The following is a 20,779-nucleotide window of genomic DNA, read 5'->3' as shown; positions in this document are numbered from 1 at the left end:
ACGTGTATATAAAAATTCAATACAGGAGTTTCTGTATTAACTTTAATGGCAATTAATTATGAATTGTAATATTTTTCTATTTATTCTTTGCAATATTTCATCTATTTGAAAAGAAGCAAATTGAAAGGAAATCAAAATTGATAATAAAAATAAATAAGTTGATATTGATAAATTGATATTAATATTAAAATTTTATTAAACGTATGCAAGTCTGATCATGGGGCTCGTAGTCTCTACTAAATTTCATCCCCCATAAAATAATATTGGATGTAATCCCATAAAAAATAGGAAAATTCTCAAAGTTGAAGCTATTGATTTAAAATTTAATTTAAAAAATTCAAAAAAATTAATGGCGTTTGTAGACTTTACCTTTGCAAAGGTGCAGTTAAGGCAGTTATTGCGTGCCCCCTGCGGGGTTGTGTTTTCCTCTGGTGATCGTGGGTGGGCGAAAAGGCAAAAGTTTATATGCGCGAGCATAGTGTCATGATATTCATTCTTTTCACAGGCGCGACCAGCACGCACAGCTCAAACTCGTAAAGAATATAAGAGCAGAGTGAATGAGACACATTTCCAGTGTATAACACACGCGAACTTCGGAGCATCTTTCTACTTTTTGTGTCTCATCCTCTGCCATTCACGCGACAGAGGGCAACAAAAAGATCAAGAGAGGCTGGCGCGGTATTTCGCCGAGTCATTCACGCTGGAGCATCTCTCTGTGCTGCTCATATATAGAGGCGCGTTCGTTTTTTTCCACTTCAATACCTTGGCTATTAGCAAGTGATTTATCACCTCGGGCACAATAATAGCCGGGTAATTGTGAGCTGTTTTGACACCTTTTGAGCGGCGCACAAAAATATTTTCACCTTTTACTTTTGTGGACATTTATACCAGAAAAGTTATATTTATAGACGAATGATGATTCTGTGCGTTTATTGTATGTACGAGACTTCTTTTGCTGCTGCTGCGGCGGCGAAATTAACCTAATGAATGTCACACCGAGGGTTATTATTATCCACGTGTTTGTGCCGCGTTTGAGCACCTGGAATTATTGGAGCAGATGTTTTCCAAGAACGCTCTATTGTGAGAGCGAGCAGCGCGCCGTGCATATCATTAGTAAAGTAGGAACAGCCGATTTCGTGTTGCGGCAGCGTCAAAAAGCGCCGACTTCTTGTAAAACACTCAAATTAGCAGCGGATTTTCGCACGATTTTAACAGCAGTTGGCTTTTGCTAAATGAAATGTAATGTCAAAGGAAAAAATAATATTTATGTACAAACGACAACTCCTTAAATTCTGAATTATTCTCATGTTTACCTGAATTTGAATAATATATTTCCTACGAATTTCATACACACGTTTAATTTATTGAGCTTTAATGAATTTACCATCATTAATTTTAACTAGTACTTTAATCATCAAACATCAGTTTCAACTAACATATTTCATTATTTATAATATTTGGATACTAAATATATGAACTGCAGCTTTATTAATAAGTTTGCATGAAGATTAATTTAAAGACTAGTCTAATTAGCAATGATGTGAGACGTAAAAATCAATAAATTAGATTATGCTAATAATGGAAAAAATTATATAATAAGTATTAAAAAAAACTATTTATTCTATTAATGGAACTAATACAGAAATTTATCAGCTTTAAATTATTACAAATAATATCTTTATCAAATTCTAAATAAAAATGTAATTAAAAAAATACAACTTACATGAATTTAACTTTATATATTCAAATAATCAATTATCCCATTAAAAAAAAAATAAATTTTTAAACAAATGAACAACAATGTTCTTTTTTGACCGTGAAATGAAAGGATTTTTTATTTCTGGTGCTCGATGTGGCCCTTTAAACTGATGCGTCCCTCGTACGTTTCTGCACATCACACGAGGCAAAGGGCATGGACATGGTGGAATGGAACAGATTTCCGCTTCAGCAGCGTTTCGGGGGAGCACTCGTCGGGGAGTTGCGAATAAATTTACCCCGGCGCAGAGAGGATCACGCGCTGTGCTGGGCTTTCACTGCAATTATGGAGAACAGCGATGAAACTGAAAATTTAGATAAAGCTGCTTTGCACAGCAATATTGCGCCGCTGTGCCGGCTTTAAACACACATTTATACCACTTTATCCACGTGCCACGGGGAATAAACGTGTTAGATAAAATGTATAAAATATATACCCTGCGAAATTCAGTGGGCGGCCCTCGCTGCTCGCAAAGTACATTATGTGCAGCGCGTTCACTCGGCCCGCTGGCTCGGCACATAAAGAGTATTATGGTGGCGCTTCGCAGGGTTGTTTTAGGGTCGGCGAGCAAAAACGCTCGGGGCTGTCATTCCCCATTTCGGTGGCAAGAGCGCTATCGCCCCTGATGAGCGGTGACACCAGCCACAGGCCAATTTTGATATCGCCCGAGCTGCCGCCGCTTCCATTAACAAAATTCGTTCAGCGCCCGCCTTACTTTTCTCAATTGTGCATATTTATTTTTCTAATCCTACCAACAATAATGAAAGACAGAATTTAGCTGCACATCATAATTTGTACCATTTGTACTTTACTCTAAAGGTAAAGGATCCGTCAGTTCATTTTTGAATAATTTGATGAATGGCCAAATATATCGCATTTTGCTATTCTTCTGTTACAAATAATTTTGAATAAAGCAACAAAACAGAATATAATTTTCATTAATTTTAGTACCATTTTGATGTCACATGACATAACTTATTTGCTTTTTTTTTAAATTTACTGTATACAATTGAGTACATGGATAACATGAATCAGAAAATTAATGATCTTTAGAAACGTGTATAAAAAAATTTAAAATTTATATTCCATTAAAAAGATTTATAAAATTATTTAGTTTTAAATAAAAAGACTATTTAAAAAAAAAAAATATTTTCTATATTTGCAAAAAAAACTTCTTTCCCTTTTATCTAATTGCTTGGAAATCTATAATTTTCTACTTCAAATATCCCTGACAAAAACTACGCTAAAGGTTTTGCTCGAAATAATTAATGAAATTATTATTGTAATATGAAAGTTATTGAAATTTATTAAATTTTTTAATAGTATTTGTAGTCTCCTAATTTCAGGACCACTGCGCCATCATCAGGGCTGCTGACTTTTATCATTTGCACTTCCGTTGCTTTTCCCTCTGCCGATGCGTGGACAAATCGATGGGGTTTACGCCTGTCATTCGGCGTGGCGGTGATAATTTTTCCCATCTCGTCGATTGCGCCATGAATTATTGATAACGTACACCGGTTTGATGGCGGCACATTAAAGTGCGGCCGTAACGAGGTGTGGGCAGCCCTCGCTCGATCCGAATTCGCACTCGCACACGTCCCATGCGAGCCAAGGTATTCAGCAGCAGCTTGGTTTGCACCATTGGGAGGCTCCCGGGTCAATTCTCGCGTCGCTGCCATCGGCCGGGCCTCAAAGGGGTGACCACGACCATGCACCCTGCGTGCTGCCGAATTCAATCTCGCGTCAACAGCACATACAATATATTGTGACCCCCTAAACGCACGCTCATGGTGAACTGTGAACTGACTTGAATCATAAATGAGCTTAACGCAGTTTAATTCTCCGAGCAGGATGTTCTTCTAATAACAGATTTTTAAAATGAAAATTGTACTAGAATCTATTAATTTTATTATCAAATAATAATTATTGAAAATTAATTATGTTAAGTAAAATATGTAAAGAAATAAAACAACGATTGCAGCATAAAATCATATTAAATTCACAAAAATGGTTTTTATAATTTTTGAATTTTTAAACAATTATAAAACTTAATTTTTTTTATTTTTAAATAATTTTTTGTTAAGAGATTTTTATTAAATTTCTTTATTATTACAAGACAAAAAACATTTAATCATTTAAATTAATATTATAGATATAATATTAAAAAATATATAAATAATGATATAACGACCATTGCTTTATATCATTGACATTATATGGTTATCATCATATGAGTTTAAGGCGCAATTTCTCTTTTACCTGGTGATGAAAAATTTCATATTATAATAATTGTATGCTAAATAATCACTGCCAATGAGAATAATAAATAGAATATTGACCATGCATCCAAAAATTTGATCAAAATACATTAATCTCTTCCTCATAATTATCATGATATATACATAAAAAAATATGTATAGATTATTTTTATATGAGTGTAATTTTTTGTTTATTGTTTTTTTTAATAACCAATACATATAAATAACTTATCACTGATTTATATTTTTATTTAAATTCTCCTTTTCATGATTTTGCAGATGTTGTAAATGACGACTGATCTATTTTCCTTCCATCTTTTTTAAAATTTATATTGAAGAATTCACAGAACACGTGTTAAAATATATGCATTTTTTTAAATGCAGAACTCAAGACATAGAACACGTTTTCAAATTGGTATAAATATTTCAGAGTGCTATCTTTCCTCTATTTTACACATCTCCGTGGCGCGATAAAATTCGAATAAGGCGTTCATCGCCCCCCTTGCGAAAAGCCATCACGCTCGAGAGGTGCGTAACTTTTAACTGCGACCATATATAATAAAATACCGCGCGTTTGCAGCGCGCGCGTGCAGGGAGCGAATTCGGAGCCGCTCTTATCGGCACGCTTACCTTTGCAGAGAGAGAGGCGGAGAGAGGCAATAAAAACTTTTTCTACATAGCACCTAGGAAGGAAGGCTCGGCAAAAGCAGCCCCCGCTAGGTGATAACACTGCGCAAGATCTGGCCTCTCATCGCCGGCGGCTGGAGCAGCTCAGAGGCTGCGCCGCAGCGCCAATGGGGAATTGCACGGTTTCGCGCGAGATGTGCACCCGGCCGATAATTAAATGCCCAGCGCAGGTGTTGCCGACTGGTGAGACAATCATTGCGAGAGAGTCCTAATTGCGCACTAGATTAAACTGCCTCCAACTTGCTGCCGCACGCAGAGTTTAATAATATTAATATCACTTCTCTCTCTTAGGGCTCTTTCGGTGCGTATGTTCTCTCCGCAGCAAATTATTGCGCTCCATCGTGCGATAATTATCTTCTTCTCTCTCTCTATATATATAATATCTACAGGCGGTTTTCTCAACCGACGCGCACTTCTTTCTCTCAATTTGCTCTGTAAGAGAGATTTTGCGGAGAGAGACGCGCGCGCCGGAGAGGAAATATTTCGCCGCTGGCAGTTTATTGCCACCCTCTCCGTGTGGACCGAGATGATGGGAAAATCGATAGCACTGCTGCTGAAGAAGAAGTAGCGACTGTTGAGAAGAAGTCGATTTTACCCTCATCTCAGCTTGATGAAAAACACAAAATGAGAAAAGCCCCTGGCGCTTTCAAGATTTCTATTTTTTATTGTAAATATTCTTTTGTAATAATGAAATTTAATGAATTTGATGAAAATGAATTTTTAAAGCAGCATTAAAATTTTAGTTTTCATGCCTACGAGAAGATTCCAATTTTAAAATCGTTTAATTGTGGTTGTGACAAAAAGAAAAAGTGAATTGAATTTTAACAAATGACTATAGAAGTATATATTTTTTCACGCAATATATTTATGATCTTCTGCCTTCAAAACACTTCCAATGAGGATAAATTTGATCCTGTCTAATATTTACGTAGTCCAGCAATATTTTCACAAAAATTTCTATAATTGTACAACGAGGGTTTTTTTTACCTTCAGTTTTTTTTTTATTAATTCTTTAACATTTGCAATAAATTAGTGGTATAGATGAAAATAAATTTTACAAACGCAATTTTTACATCCTGCTGCATTTGTTTAGATTTGATGAAACTTTAAATCAAAATTAACTTGATCTGGGATTGAAATTGGTCGATAAGAGGTAACAAGCCCTGGTGAATTTCCTGATTGAAGCCCCCCGTTTGCTCCCCTTCTCATCTCTCTGCTCCAGCAGCAGTTGTGTTTGCCCCTGCAAACATCCGAGAGCGCGCGGCGCGTCCGATGCCGGCCGCACACGGCGTTTAATCAATAACCGCAAGACTGCAGCACGAGAATTTCAATACAAAATCCATCGCGGCCGGAGCAGCAAACGGTCAGATTTACATACAAAACGTGCAAAGACGACAACAGCCGCGGGGACGATCTGCTGCAGCTGCACTCTGAGTAGCCCCTGCAATTTGTCAGAAGTATGCAATCTGCCGAACCAATCCATCACACACGTTGCATAGATTCGATTTCCCAATGCACATTTCCCGCACGTTGAACCGAAACAGTAAAATTGAATATAATTGTTTGTATGTTTATATGCGGAGGGAAGAAGAAGAAGAAGGGTTGAGCGTGGAATTGGAGAGAAGTAGGTGCTGCTAAAATGATAATGTGCGAGGCCATTATTACGGCCATAGGTGTGTGCGTCGGAATAAAGGGTTGAACAAGGTAAGGAAGGGGCAGCAGATCTGCTCTCACCACCGGTTTGTGCAGTGTCGAAGAAGAAATTCATTCATTTCGGCGTGCCAGCTGCAGTAATTTTTTTTTTTTGCCATACATCCATATGGACCGCACATCTTTGACCAATCGGCGGGCGTTCTCGCGGCGCCGAAACCCCTCCTTCATTACTCAGCTCTCGCCACGTGATTTGTCATCGGGGCGGAGGCTCCGCCCTCGCGGCCGGGTCGGCCCGACACATACTCTGGCGGTAGAGTGGCAAACGGTGCTCGGGTGGGAGGCTGTGGAAAGTGTGTGTGTGTGTGTGAGCCCGGGATAAAAAATTATACATAACTGGAAGGATATTTAGTGCTTCTTGGTCGTCGTCGTCGTCGGCGGTGGTGGTGGTGGTGGAAATGTTAATGCCCAAGTAGGTGGGGGGTTGTATGGAGAAGAGTTTTCAACACATTCAGTGTTGTGTGAACTACTGACTGCTCAACTCATACCTTCAGCTAATCGCATTTGACTGCAATTAGCGCGGCGCCGCGTGCTATGAGCAGATAGTGGTGCACCTCGCCAAACCAACCGACCGATCGAGACCGACCGACCTTCCGCGCCTGTAAATGATGTTGCTTGGATCGATGATGGAGTCGGCAAACATGGACACCACCGCCTCCGGGACACCCCTGATCGCCCTGCCCGGCGTCGCGGCCTCCAACGCGGCGGCCATCAAGGCGCCCAGGGCCACCGACTTCTCCATTGCGGCCATCATGGGCCGCAGCAGGGCCGCCGCCGCGGCAGCCAGGGGCGCGGCCCAGCACCACGCCAGGACCAGACCCACCGGTGAGTTATTCAAATTTATTTTATTTTGCAGTTCAAATATTAATTTCATAAATAAATAGGCGAGAATGTTCTCATTAATTCAGTTATTAATTAATTTGTTTAAATATGAAAATTATTAGGCTAGATTATTTTAATAGCACAATATTGCAAGATAAAATTTTTATCTTTTGTATTTTCCCGTATCATCCCTATAGCTCCTATGTTTTAACAGTTATTTTCTGCCTTCGCCTTTAATGGGACAAACGTCTTCCAATTTTAGATGTAGCAGCCAATTTTTTTATTAGTTTTGCTAAATAAAGTATTTAATAAATAAGTAATACTTTTAAGAGGCATTACACGTGACAGTTTGTAATGTAATTTTAGATTTTTTATTGTGTAATATTTTATTTAGTAAGATAAATATAGTTAATAAATTTATATTTTCATGTACAATCTTATATTTTTTTTATTTATATGATTTTAAATTTAAATATAATAAAATAATGTATTTTTATAAAACATTTATCTGAAACTAAAACGGATAATGGGAAAGCAATTTTATATAGCTTAAAAATTCTATTTAAAAATTGCACTGATTAAATTTGTTAATTTCAATCCTTGAAGATAATCGTCGGCATCATTTCTCTTCTGTATTAAAAATAGCTTATAATTCGTGATTACACTACTAAATAAACAAGCAACGGCTGAAATGATAAAAATAATTGTAAAAAACATGGTGATTTCAAGTTAAAATTCGGCTTTTCCCTTGATGGGTTTTTGTGAGATTTTATTGTTGAAGAAAAAACAATGTTCCGGCTCTACATGTTCCGGCTGCGGGCTGCAGCCATAATTCATTGAGATTTCTTGGCGGTGGTCGAGGAAAAGCCGAATTTTAAATTCAAATCACCATGAATCAACCCTCAATTGTGAACTTCTACTACAATTGTAAAACAGTTTATTTCCCACGTATAGATCGATTGCGTTTAACGTCCAATTTATTCCTTTTACTTATGTTGTGGAAAAATTCTAATGTTCTCTCAAATCAATATGAAGAAAGGGTTATGAAAGTAAATCTTTTAATATTATGGGAGAAAAATTAAATTAATAATATCAATAAAAAAATATCATCATCAATGCTTTCAGAAATTAAATAAGAAAAATAATTCTGTCGTTCCTATTATATAATTATTCAAGGTTCAGCACCTTAAATCTCATTAGACGTGAATACCCGTTTTTATTTTACTTCGTCTAATAACATTTTTCCACGCTCTGATGCGCCGGCCCATCACTGCTGTGTTCTTGGGAGAATACAAATGGGCCTCGGAAGTGATATTAAACAGCATCCCCCGGACTGCGTAATAAAAATGACATGATCATCTTCCCACCCCATCACTTAGGGAGGGTTAAAAGATTACACACACGGCCGGTCGGTCGACGGGCGGCATATCAGGGAATAATAATGCACTCTGCTGCACTCTCTCTCTCTCTCCTCTCTCAATTTCGTTGCAGATTGCGTCGTCTAAATCACTCGGATGCAATCAACTTCGCCCCCGCGTGCACTTGATTTTATTGCCTTGTAACATTAATGATGATCCGTGTTATTTTAACTGATACATTATTCCTTATATTCTGCGGCAGCTAATTTCGTTATCTCTTTAAAATTTATATATAAATTAATTTTATCTGGACTCGTTAAAAGATTTTTCAGCTTGTTTCGGATAAGTTTAATTGATTTCCTGCTTGTAAAAGTCTCTTTTATAACTCACTCAATTGTATAACGAGCTAATGGATTCCTTTATTCTTTATTGCTCAATAACTTAAGGAGACAATTTGCGACGTTTATTATAAGTTGCAAGGAGCACCTGTTCGCGAAAAGCTGGTGCACCTTGTGTAACAAGACGTGCCGTCGTCGCTGATAATTTAAAAGGCGAAGAGCCGGAAGAGCGGCGGCGAAACTTGAAAGGAGAGACGCACAAAAAACGCGCAAATTAGTGTACAACGCCAAATATTGCGTTTAAGACACATTTCCTTCGCTATACTGAACATCATGCCTAACACGCAATGACAATAAAAATGTGTTGCCAGCTAAAATTGAAACATATTCGCAAATATCATGACGGAAAGGAATTTTTAAGACTCTCGTGCTCAAATAAAATATAAAAAACCTCGCTAATGATGGCTTTAGGCAGAGCAATAGCAGAAATTTTATTGCTTAATTTGCTTCAAATTTATTATTTATCTTTATTAAAATCATCGATTTTATTTCTGCAGCGGGGCCCGGAAGCAGCGACGACGACGATGACGAGGAGGAAGTGGACGTGGAAGAGTGCTCGGACGGCGAAGGCGGCGGCCGCTTGATGAGCACCTCGTCCAGTCCGCCGCGGCCGCAGTCGAAACCGGCGTCCGTCGAGCCGGACAGCGGCAGCGAGGGTCCCGGTTCGCCCGCCTCGGCAGTCTCTCGCCGCCGAAAGAGTTCGTCCGGCTCTCCCGCGAGTACGCCCGTCATCCCGGCGCGATGCAACTGTCCAGAATTGCTCGGCGTCGACTGCAGACTGGAGACCAAAGATCTCTGGGACAAGTTCCACGACCTCGGCACCGAGATGATCATCACAAAGACTGGCCGGTGAGTACAACACGAAATTCCAATTTATAAATCATTTTAATTTCCTGGAATGAGCTAAATGCAGTGAAAGTTAATTAAAAGTGATTAAAAGCAATTTAAACGATTGAAAAGTAACATTTAAAAGAAAAAAAAAAAAAAATGCAAAATGCAATTTCATTCCGGCACATTAAATTTATAATTAAAGGTATATTTTACATAAATTACTGCTGAATCATAATTTTATTATATATATAATGCAAACTACTAAAATTTCTCAAGCTGGGAAGGAATTAAGAAAAACTTTAATTTAAGTAATTTCATATTGGTTCATTAAAGTTAGAAATTATTTTTATTAATGAGCTTTTTCTAAATATAATTTAATTTTTAATAATAAAATATTACATGTGTATAAAAATTATAAATCGATCTGAAATGACATTTCTTAATTTTTACTGTGCAATTTTTCTCTTATCGATCGCGAGGAGGTTTTTATATTATCCATGGCACGTGAACTTCCTTCAGCGTTTGATGAATGCTTGCTTCGTTTTCACACGCGCGCGGTTCTTATAATTTTGATATCGTAAAAACGCATTCAAAGCTCTCATGTACATATGAAAATGCCCATGCTCGACGAGGCCACGAACAAGCAGCTCACGATAAAAATTGTGTCGCTTGTAAATTTCGGTTGCACAGGCAGTCCCGCATGCATATTGCTCGTTTCACACAAAAACGCGCCGCGCAACTCTCTTCCCATCTTGATAGTCACGTAATTATAAAGCCATTAGACTAAGCTAATTAATTATTGCGGTGAATTAAGCTGGCGCGCAGGCCTGATGACACAAACCGACGCTCCAACCTGCGCTCATGAGCAGCTCGCTTTGTTTCTGCAGAATATAACGCACCGGTTCGGAAAAATAACAAAGCAGAGCGTGATGTGAAAAGTAGAATCAAAATTACAATTAATGCCACATGCGAGTTGTGAAACGGAAATTTCCGTTCTGTGGATAATAGGTTTAAAACCAGAAAAAGTATCTTATTATATTAAAATTTGTAAATGAATATCAAAAATGATTACAATTGGGAGTTGCTGAAAAATTTTAAAAATTGGTGTTCATGTCATTTCAATTTAGTATCGTTTGTTTTCTTTTCAATTGAAAATTATCTAAATAATTAGACAAAATTAATTATACGACAATGAGAACTGCATCGTGAATAACAACCTAAGTAGACCAAGCAGAAAATTAAAAGTAAAAACATAACATATAAAGTTTTTTAATTTATTTATTTGATAATATTTATAAGCATTTAACTTTTTTTATTATTATAATTTAAATTTGTTTAAATAAATGAAATTATTTATATTAATTTATTTTAAAATAATTATAAACAGTATTTTTAATTTATTGATGCTCAAATTGAATTTGGAATACTTACTAAATCATTGCAATTATTGATTTTTGCTACGTTTAAAAAAAATAATGTATATTTGTATCCCCTCAACGATTCATAATATTGGAAAGTGATGAACACTAATCCATTCTGGTAGATAGGGTTTCCTTAATTAGTGTCTGTTAATATTTTACGCGTATATATAAGCATTAAACAACATTGCAAATTGCGCCTTGTAATAATCATTGTCATCGCATAGAGAGCAATTATTTGTAATTGCAGAGTAATTTTTCGTCATATTCTCGCATCAAATTTATAACAAAATACCTTAATTTTTTTAAAAGACAGAATCACACAATTATTTCCTCGTCGTTTTTTCGTCGGTGCGAGAGCAGAAAGGGTAATTAGTCTTGCTGCTTTCTGGTGATGGATGTTTGGTGAAAAAATAATCTAAAACGACACGACGACGCCAGCAGTGCTGGGCGAAGAGAAGGAGGTTTTGTGTATAAATTCGTTTGTTATATTTATTTTTATATCGCGCGGTGGGTGCGCGGCGGACACGACTTGCAAGTTGTTGATGTCGATTTCGCGTGACTCGCCACCCGACACTTCCGCCAATATGGCGTCGGCGCCGAAGCCGTCAGCACCCGTGCACCCTCCCTCGCGGGGCCACTAATTCACACCGAGGTGTTTTATGCACTGAATTTTGTTATCGCAAACGTGCGTTTCTCTTGTTTGAAAAATAGGAGACCTTCAAGGCTGCTGCACTGGGCGCGCACACGCGGCATGATAAACGACAATTTATCATCGCGCTACTTGCGAGCTAAACAAATGAAGCAATTGAAATTACCCGGGGGCTCATTCATTTGCATCCAGTTGCATGGCGAAATCAATTTGTTCCAAGCTGCCCGCCTCTTTTATTATATTAAAATAAGAAGGGGATCAATAATTCTTTTTATATTTATAAAAAAGGCATTCATTTAATTGGTTATTTTAAATTTGAACGTCTCAATTAGTAACATAAAGATTTGTGCTGAGAATTTTTATATTTTTCTTTTGGAAAATCACAAGATTAATTTTACATTTTATTTAATGCTATTTTTTATATCATTCTCTTGATTCTTTTAATATTAAAGTTTTGAAACCGTAAAATTGGATTCTCCAAACTGAATTTAAATTGGGAATCGATCATCATCATATTTAGGTGGAAATCCCTGATCATTATCAACCCTTTGTTTCGCTCTTGAAATGAAACATTTTATACGTTTTCGTCTGCGAAACGAACAGGAAGTGCGTTGTTAATTAATCAATTTCTTGTCTTCTGGCTCACATACATGTCGGCGTGGAAGCCCTACACACAATTTTTATCTCGAAATGTGCCACAACCACGCCATGGGGCCTTTAAGAGGACGATTTTAATTTCTTATATCCCGCGGGCCTCGTTATACAAAACAACGGATTCGGCAAAAGGAAATGTAATGATTTAACTTTATACTATTTGGAAGAGAAAATGCAGAATTTTCTGATAGGTTTTTTGATTTGGCTGAAATTGTCAACAATTAATATAATAAATAAATTCTTCTTTAATTAGTGAGTAATGCTTTAGTATAAAATAAACATTAATTAAAGTAAATAATTTATATTTCTCCTTATTTTTAAATAAACGAAGGCGGCTTCAAAAATTGCTATACAATTTAATTTCTCGACATTATTTCATATTCTCTAGTAAAAAAAGGTGAAAATATTATCACATATTTTTTATTAATAAAAGCCGAACACACTCTAGTCTTATGTAGGCAGGTGTGAGACGAATGCTCTCTTTCGCCGTCTTACATTTTTTCTACATTTTTATTTCTACGTATAATATGCACACATGTGTACCTCGAAATGAAAAACGGTTGTAAAAATTCTGCTCATAAATCTTGGAAATATTAGATGCTGCATGAAATAAAAGCTGCTTTACTCACAAACGTTCTTTTTCTCTGCGCGCTTTTGCTAAAATAATAAAACCTGCAGCTTGTGGCTCTATTCTGCGGGCAATAAATTTCAACCTCTCGTCGTTTAATAACAGCTTTTCCAAACATATTCTCAAACGTGTTAAAAATTAACTTACTTCCAGTAATTATGGTCAACGCATGTTCCCTTGCGCTGTTGAAAGTGGAAGCAGACTTAATTACCCAGCAGAAAAAGATTTATTTCTAAAAAATGAGAATAAAATAAAACAAGGTAGAAGAAAACTAAGGCGGAAAAGGTTTTCCGTAGTTTACAGGTGCGGAAGAAATGTTTCTTATCTAAATTAAGATAATGTCTAAAATAAAACTATTTGAATTGAATATTTTTGCACAAATTTCAAAATTGGGAGGAATTCTTTTCGGACCGAAAAATGGTTCGTTTTTCGAGCAATTTGTAACCGGTACAGAGATAAAAAAGCAATTTAACAGTGGCGCAGCGCGCGAATTCCATCGCAATTTACATTTGCAGGCTCCGTTGTTTCTCGCATGTGCACTTCTCTCTGTGTGCGATAACAAATAATTAATTATTCCGGCTGTGTCATTGTGTAAGGACAGTTGATAGCAAATGTCACCCAGCGCGAACGTACACCGAGAGAGCGCGCGTCACACAGGCAGCGTGTGATAAATTGCTTAATTATTCGTGTGTTCGCCACCGTGTTGAACCGCACCGAAATTCGTACATTTGTATTATACACAGAGCTAGAGCGACAGACAGAAAGAGCTCATGCGCCAAACGGCCCCTCTGTTTTCAACCCGCGGATTGTCACAACTCAACTCCCGCGGCTGAATTATTGTGCGCGAGATCGAGCAGCTAGAGTGAGTGTGCAGCTTTTTGCAATTCGCAGAGCTCATTTAGAGATGAGATATTGCTGCAAAAATGAAGACTTATTTTAAATTAACAGTTATTTAGTAAAAAATTTAGAGAATTTTGATTAAGAAATCTTCAATTAGAAAAAAAAATAATAATAAATGGGAAAAATAAAAATATAGCTGCAACTTATTTCATATTGTTAACTCAAGGCAATCCCTATACACAAATTGAAAGTAATAATCTAAAACATTCAAAATCTAATAGCAAAAAATAATTAAAGACCCACTCCGGTCATTTATATTGCTTTTTATGCTGAAAGATTGCTAAATTTCGAAAATATCTTGTGAAAACACTATTTGAAAATTCCAAACCGTTGCGTCTCAATCAAAAGAAAACCTAAATACTAGTGATTTGCGCGAAAAACGTGTGAGAATTGAGTAGCCAATCAGATCCATCAGTTTGTTCCAAAAACTACAGAATTTGGTCACATTGGCGCTGCGATCGCTGATTTTGCCAAGTTTTCTGCAACGCCGTGGGGCATTAGTGGCAAAATCAGCGATCGCAGCGCCAATGTGACCAAATCCTGCAGTTTTTGTACAAAACTGATGGATCTGATTGGCTATTCAATTCTCACATGTTTTTCGCGCGAATCACTTGTATTTAGGTTTTCTTTTGATTGAGACGCAACGATTCGGATATACTCGAAATTTAGCAATCTTTCAGAATAAAGAGCAATACAAATGACCGGAGTGGGTCTTTAAATTGGAAAAAATTAAAGAAACAACTAAATTTACACATTTTATTATATCTTTCACAAAATAAATTCCTCTTGCAGGACTTTTTATATTAATTGATGGGCAATCTGAAATGTAAATTTTAAAGCATGGAAAACGTGAAGCTGCGTTTATTTCTGTGTATTTTATTTCACCTTTGTTACTTAAATTTATATTTGTTTGTTTAAAATAGAAGCAAAGGAAGACACACTTGAAGAGATTTACTGCCGCCTCAAAATTTATCGACTTCGGGGCAACGCATGCGAGGAATGCCCATTCAGATGAGCATTTTAAGGGCTGCCTTGAGAATCTATCTCTGTGTGTTGTGTGTGAAGTCGAAATGCTTTGTCGATCTGCTTTGCCGCGACACATAGTTGGAATTACTCGTGTATAAAAGCGTATACACGCGGCGTGTCGTTAGGTTCATTACGGGTCTATTGTTGTGCTTTTGATATTTTCAATCGGCGTGTGCATGAGTCGGCGACAAAACTTGTGTGTAATTGTTGAGAGCTGCGGCCGTGTCGGCGGGGTTGCTTTCCGCGAAGGGGCACATTTTTATGTCACTTATCGCGATTACACAATCAAACAGCCGTAATTCAGACGGAGGCAATATTTTGATTAGGCTGCCTTGTTTGCACCCTCCTAGGGCGAGAAAAACGACCAAAGCCAAAAAGAAAAATATCGCCCTCTCTGACAAAACGACCTGTCATCAATTGTTGCCGGCAAACAACCTTCCGAAAGGTCAAAAGAAAGAAAGAAAGTCTTGGACGAGGGTGAAATTTTTCTCACACACGTGGGAAGGAAAGTTAAAATTTCTCCTAACGGTCAGTCTCGTCGCGGGGGTGAAATGGAAAGATGCGCTCATTTCTCTATCTCTTTTCTTTAGAGGAAAGTCGTGTTTTGGGTGCCGTACCGTTTTTGTTGTTCTTTTTTTTCTTTCAAATATTTACAGTTTGCCGCGGTCATTGTGTGGGAGCCGCGGGTAAAAAATGATGCTGCTGCATCCCTTGACAATTGGTTTGCCTGCGCTGTGTAGATCTGGTGTCAAAATCTCTCACAGGCACCCCAGGAGACGCGCAGAGCAGCCGCTTTTTATGTGCTTTTGGCGTGCTGACGATGATTGAACAAAAGTCGCATGAGAAAGTTTGCGTTTGCAGAGTGATGCGTGGGAGGTTCATTAAACCACCATTGCTGGAAAGCATTTTCATATTTGGCCTGCTCCTCGTGAAATCGATTGTTCTTGTTAGCAAACTCGTGTTATGATATAACATACAAATTTTTTCAATTCTTCCATTCAACTAAATTTAATTAATTTCAAATTTTTATTTAATGATTTTCAATTTATGATTCACCATTTTATATGGAAGATTCCAACTGTTCGAAGTGTTAATAGACATGTTTTGTATATGCTCTGAATAACTTCCCAATTCCATTTATAAAAATATATAAGAATTTAGTATCCGACTTAAATTATTTTTTTTTTGCACTTTTTTTAATATGAAACTATTTATAAATAAAAAGAAATAACATAATATAAATTAAATTCAACAATTATAAATTATAAATTAAATTTTATCCTCTTAATAAAAATATGTTTAAAAGAGGTTTTAGAGTAAATTTAAATATTAATGTTTAAATTTTTCCTTATTAAAAAAAAATCAGGGAAATTGTATAGCAAAGAAAAAAAATTCTAAAAATAAATTACTTTTGACCCCCAAAAGGCGACCTGCGGTCTGCTGGTTTGTTAAAAACCTAAGGTTTCTCGTGTCCAAACTACACTAGTTTAGTGAGAGAAATTTACTAAGCAAATAATTTGCAGAAATTAATTAAACAAAGGATTCAGTCAACAGCTTCATTCAGTGACTTCATTTAGAAATTTCCACGGCAATGAACCCAAAGATTTTTCTGGCAAAATCACAGTAATCTGCTGCACTACTGCGGTTGGTGATAGAAAGCCTTCGGTGTCAAAAGTGTTTCGCGCTTCGGACAAAAAAGTGCTTTTCCTTCAAATACTTTCCGCTCAGTGCTTATTTTCCACAGAATTTTGGTAAAAGCACATTTTTATAGCTACCTTAGAATAGTAGTAATATAAATTTATTTATTTTGTTGTGCCAGCATTTTTATTTTCGACATAGCAAATAACCTTGGATTAATTGAATTTATATATTTAAATTACAGATTGATTACACTTCTCGCGCCAAATGTGACAACAAATCAATTTTTTTTTTTAAATAAGTTGTTAATTGCTTGCTTTTCATTGTTAATAACTAAACAGTTTAATTTAATTTAAAAAATTTGAACAATCAAGTTAAACAAGAAATATATGCCTGTTATTTCAGTGGAATTCTCGATTTCCTTTGAGCTCGTCGCGTTTTAGATCGGAACAAAATAAATACGGCGGCGGTTTGAATCCAAATCCACAGTTAGACTCGCGAGTGACACGACGTCTCATCAAGCGGCGTGGCACCGACTGTTGAGAAATGTGTGACAGCCGAAAGGTGCTGCTGCACAAAACGAGGTGCGTACAACGCAGCATCAGCAGCAAAAGCAGGGCCAGATTACACTGCACGAAACGTTATTTGACTGACACACTCGGCAAACAATATCGCGCGCCATTATCGCATTTGAATATGAATATTTTATGATTAACTGCGCGCGGCAGCTCTCGGTGTGTGTAATTTCGTTGCCTGTCAAATTGTTGAGAGCAAACTGCCAGCAACCGAATATTTTTGCGCTCAAATTCCGTATTAAAAGCTCGCATGTCAGAAAGAAAGAAATCTTCTCCGTCGGTTTAATTAGAGACAAACACCCATATGAAGACGAAATTCTCACGCTTTTCACACCGATTTCGCCTTCAAAGGTGGCGTGAAACCACCAACAATGACCCAAGAAAGGAATAAAAAATACCTCGGAGCGTGCTGTGCTTTTTGTTGTGGATAAAAAACCGAACAGCCGAGACCAATCGGGGGTGCACAAACAAATATATACACAAACGCAGGGGATGCTTTTTCATTATTCGGGAGAATTTCTGTGTGACCACCAAGGCTTTATTCAAATATCCCGATTGTCTCCAGCCCAAGGAAAATCGGTTTTATGACCAACCGACGTGTCTGTAAAATTTATTGCTTTTTGGACGCTCTAATTTTTTGGCGGTCATTTCCCGGGAAGACACAACAAAAAGCGAAAAGGAGTCGTAAAATTCAAATTCAAAGGTGTCTGATAAAACAACTCTTTCTAGTTTTTTTCCATATATTTTTAAGGACGTCAACTGAGAACAAAAATGTGTCCACCCATGGAAATATGAACATGGCCTGCGCCCATATTTTAATGCGAGTTATGTATTTATTTATTTTTCCACGTTTATTTTGGAATAAGCCGAGAAGCAGCGGCAGCTCTCACGTCAGATTTTTTTTACAGCCCAAGAGAGCGTAGCGAGAACACATTTTTTATTTGTCACCTTCCTCACTTGCCAACAATGGAAGAGAAAAAGCACCGACCGGCCCAGCGAGTGCAATTTTTCTGCCGAGAGAGTTGAAGCGCAACAACAAGAAAAAATATGAGCTCGTGTGTAATTTTTGCTGGCGTGGAATATAAAACGCTGACGGATTCGCATACATGCGCGGTCATATACAAATCGAGCGCAGGGAATCAAGATCAAGTGCGAAAATAATTTTTTTACATGTTAGCAAGTTAAGAAGTTTTTTAATCATAATGATAATGCTATAAATTATGGATTATTATAAATTTTTATATACAATTTGTGGAAAAATAGTTAATGCAGTTTAATTGAATGTTTTAGAAAAAAATTATATTGAAGGAATCCGGGGAAACAAAATTATAATGCTTTTCTCAATCAATGATATGAATGTTTTTGTGTTTAATTGTCATTCAATAATGTATTGAAGCAAATAGAAAAATTTAATTAAATATAATTGAAACATGGAAATGAAGAGATCGGGCTTTTCCTCGTTGCAAAAAATTGTTTTTATTCCAAAACAAACGGCTCTACCAGTTTCGGTCACGGTCTGCGACCCTATTTCATGAGCAAGAAAAAATACAAAAAAAATCAGTAAATTGGAAAAAAACACCAAATTTTAAAATAAAAATTAAAATCTCAAAAACTAACACAAATTTTTTTTAGGGTTCGGTTTTACATGCCTAAATCAATACAATTTTCAAAAGACTAATTTCTGCGTGTATAATAATAATTGGATATATCCAGAAACCATGCAATCGCTAAATAATTTGTCTAAATTTATCTAAAAACTTTAATTTTTCCAATTAATTAGGAAGTTGGCCTGCCAAATATAACATTAATTGCTTAAAATATAAACTATTACATTTTAGGAAATTTCCACACGGATCACCATTCTTTGGCAGTATATTTTTGACGTAATGCACGCGCTCTCGTTTTATGGCGTTACGCGCAGACAACAAACTGTTTTATGTCTCGCCACTCTGGCAACTCGGGGAGACACGCCGCGTTGAAAAAACACTGAACGTGAAAACTGACCCCGAAAGCATCGCTCCCTTTTATGAATTCCGCCCAAAGGGTGTGTGTGGCCCTTCGGCGATGTTTTCTACCCGCCGCGTGTTTTATTTTAGTGTTAAAAAATTGCCTTGCGGAGAAAAAGTCATCTCTCGGCGTCCAGTGTCGGTCGTAAACGATTTCTTGTGGCGAATTTCGAGCCAAGTTCAAAAACTGAGAGGTTTTCCGGGCGCCTCGGGCCAACCGCACACACTCGGGGACAATCTGGGTGGCACAAAAGCTGTGACACCCGAGACGAAACAAGAAACGTGCAGCTTTTTCTCGTTTATTTCAGCCTTAAGATTAATATATGCCGCCGAGGGTGCCGAAAGATTTTTCAACTTCTTATTCCGAAAGAGGGAAATTTATATTTCATCTTTTTAATTTATCGGCCTGGTGTTAATCGTCTCTTCGAGGAATCAATTTCCTAAAGCTGTCCATAATTGGGAGCAGAAAATTGCTTCGGGCGCCGCGCGGCATCTCGTCTCTTTCTCGAATTAAGAAAAAAAAACTTGCTGCTTTTATATCACACAACAATTAGCCGCGGGATGAGCCGCCGAGAGTGATTAAACGCCCGAAAAATTGGTTTACAACTCCAAACAACGAAACGCTGGAACCGGGAGCTGCCTACGATAAAAGTGTGAAAACGAAAGATCAAAAAACGGAGCGCCCATGCCCAGGGTGCTGAGCAATAAAAATAACTGAATAAAATTATATAGGAAATCATCAGCTCGCGAGAGAGACACCTGATGAAAATCGTGCTGTGGCCAAATATCATTTTTATTCGATCGCATGCACCGACCAAATAACAAATATTCGTGATCGCTCGGATTTATATATTTTCTTTTTTTTATTTTAGAGAGGCAATTATTATAAAATTTTAACATATCATTTCTCCGTCGATTCATCTGGCGTTGAGCACGAACACGTGCGATGAAGATGAAAGATTTGGAGGTGATAAGAATACAAAAATTAAGCGGTTTTGACACCACCAAAGTGTTCTAATTTTATAAAAAAAAAAGAATATGCAAATATTTTAAAAAGAATTAATATTAATGCTCGCCAAGCCAATTTATTTTTATTTAAAAATTTAAAATCCAAGAAAAAAATTGATATTTTTTACATATTTTAGAACAGAAATGGCTCGGGGAAAATAATCATTTTCAAATTTATTGAGATCAAAATTTCACTTTAATAATTTAGCAATGCAATGAATTTCAAACTTTTATGTGAAAAACGATCGGGAGCAACATTTTCCGCTCTCACGGTCACTGGAAATTCGCATTCTGGCTCGGCAGTCAATTTCACAAACGATTCAATTTCCGCCAGCAAATGAATTTGGTGCCCAGCCAGCCGTTGAGCGTGATCACGCACCTGCACATTACGATATTTCTGATTTTTCATTTTTGTGCGGCCTTTTCCAGTTAAAGGCTCGCGTGTTTTCTCTGC

The 20,779-nt window shown here is 37.0% G+C and overlaps 1 protein-coding gene across 1 annotated transcript in view; it reads left to right on the top strand.

The window, feature by feature from the left end:
• The first annotated feature begins 6,652 nt into the window (after positions 1-6,652).
• The window catches only part of LOC132195171 (T-box transcription factor TBX20-like), a 36,790-nt gene continuing 22,663 nt past the window's right edge, over positions 6,653-20,779 (top strand). Inside the window, exons 1-2 of the mRNA XM_059616990.1 lie at positions 6,653-7,236; positions 9,487-9,838. Coding sequence (XP_059472973.1) covers positions 7,017-7,236; positions 9,487-9,838 — 572 coding nt within the window. The 5' untranslated portion in view covers positions 6,653-7,016. The remainder of the gene's footprint in view (positions 7,237-9,486; positions 9,839-20,779) is intronic.

The sequence above is a fragment of the Neocloeon triangulifer genome, unplaced genomic scaffold (genome assembly GCF_031216515.1).
Source record: "Neocloeon triangulifer isolate White Clay Creek 2 clone unplaced genomic scaffold, ASM3121651v1 ptg000009l, whole genome shotgun sequence".
In the NCBI taxonomy this organism is placed as follows: domain Eukaryota; kingdom Metazoa; phylum Arthropoda; class Insecta; order Ephemeroptera; family Baetidae; genus Neocloeon; species Neocloeon triangulifer.
Note: the sequence above shows the minus strand (reverse complement) of the source record. Positions and strands in the feature narration are given on the sequence as shown.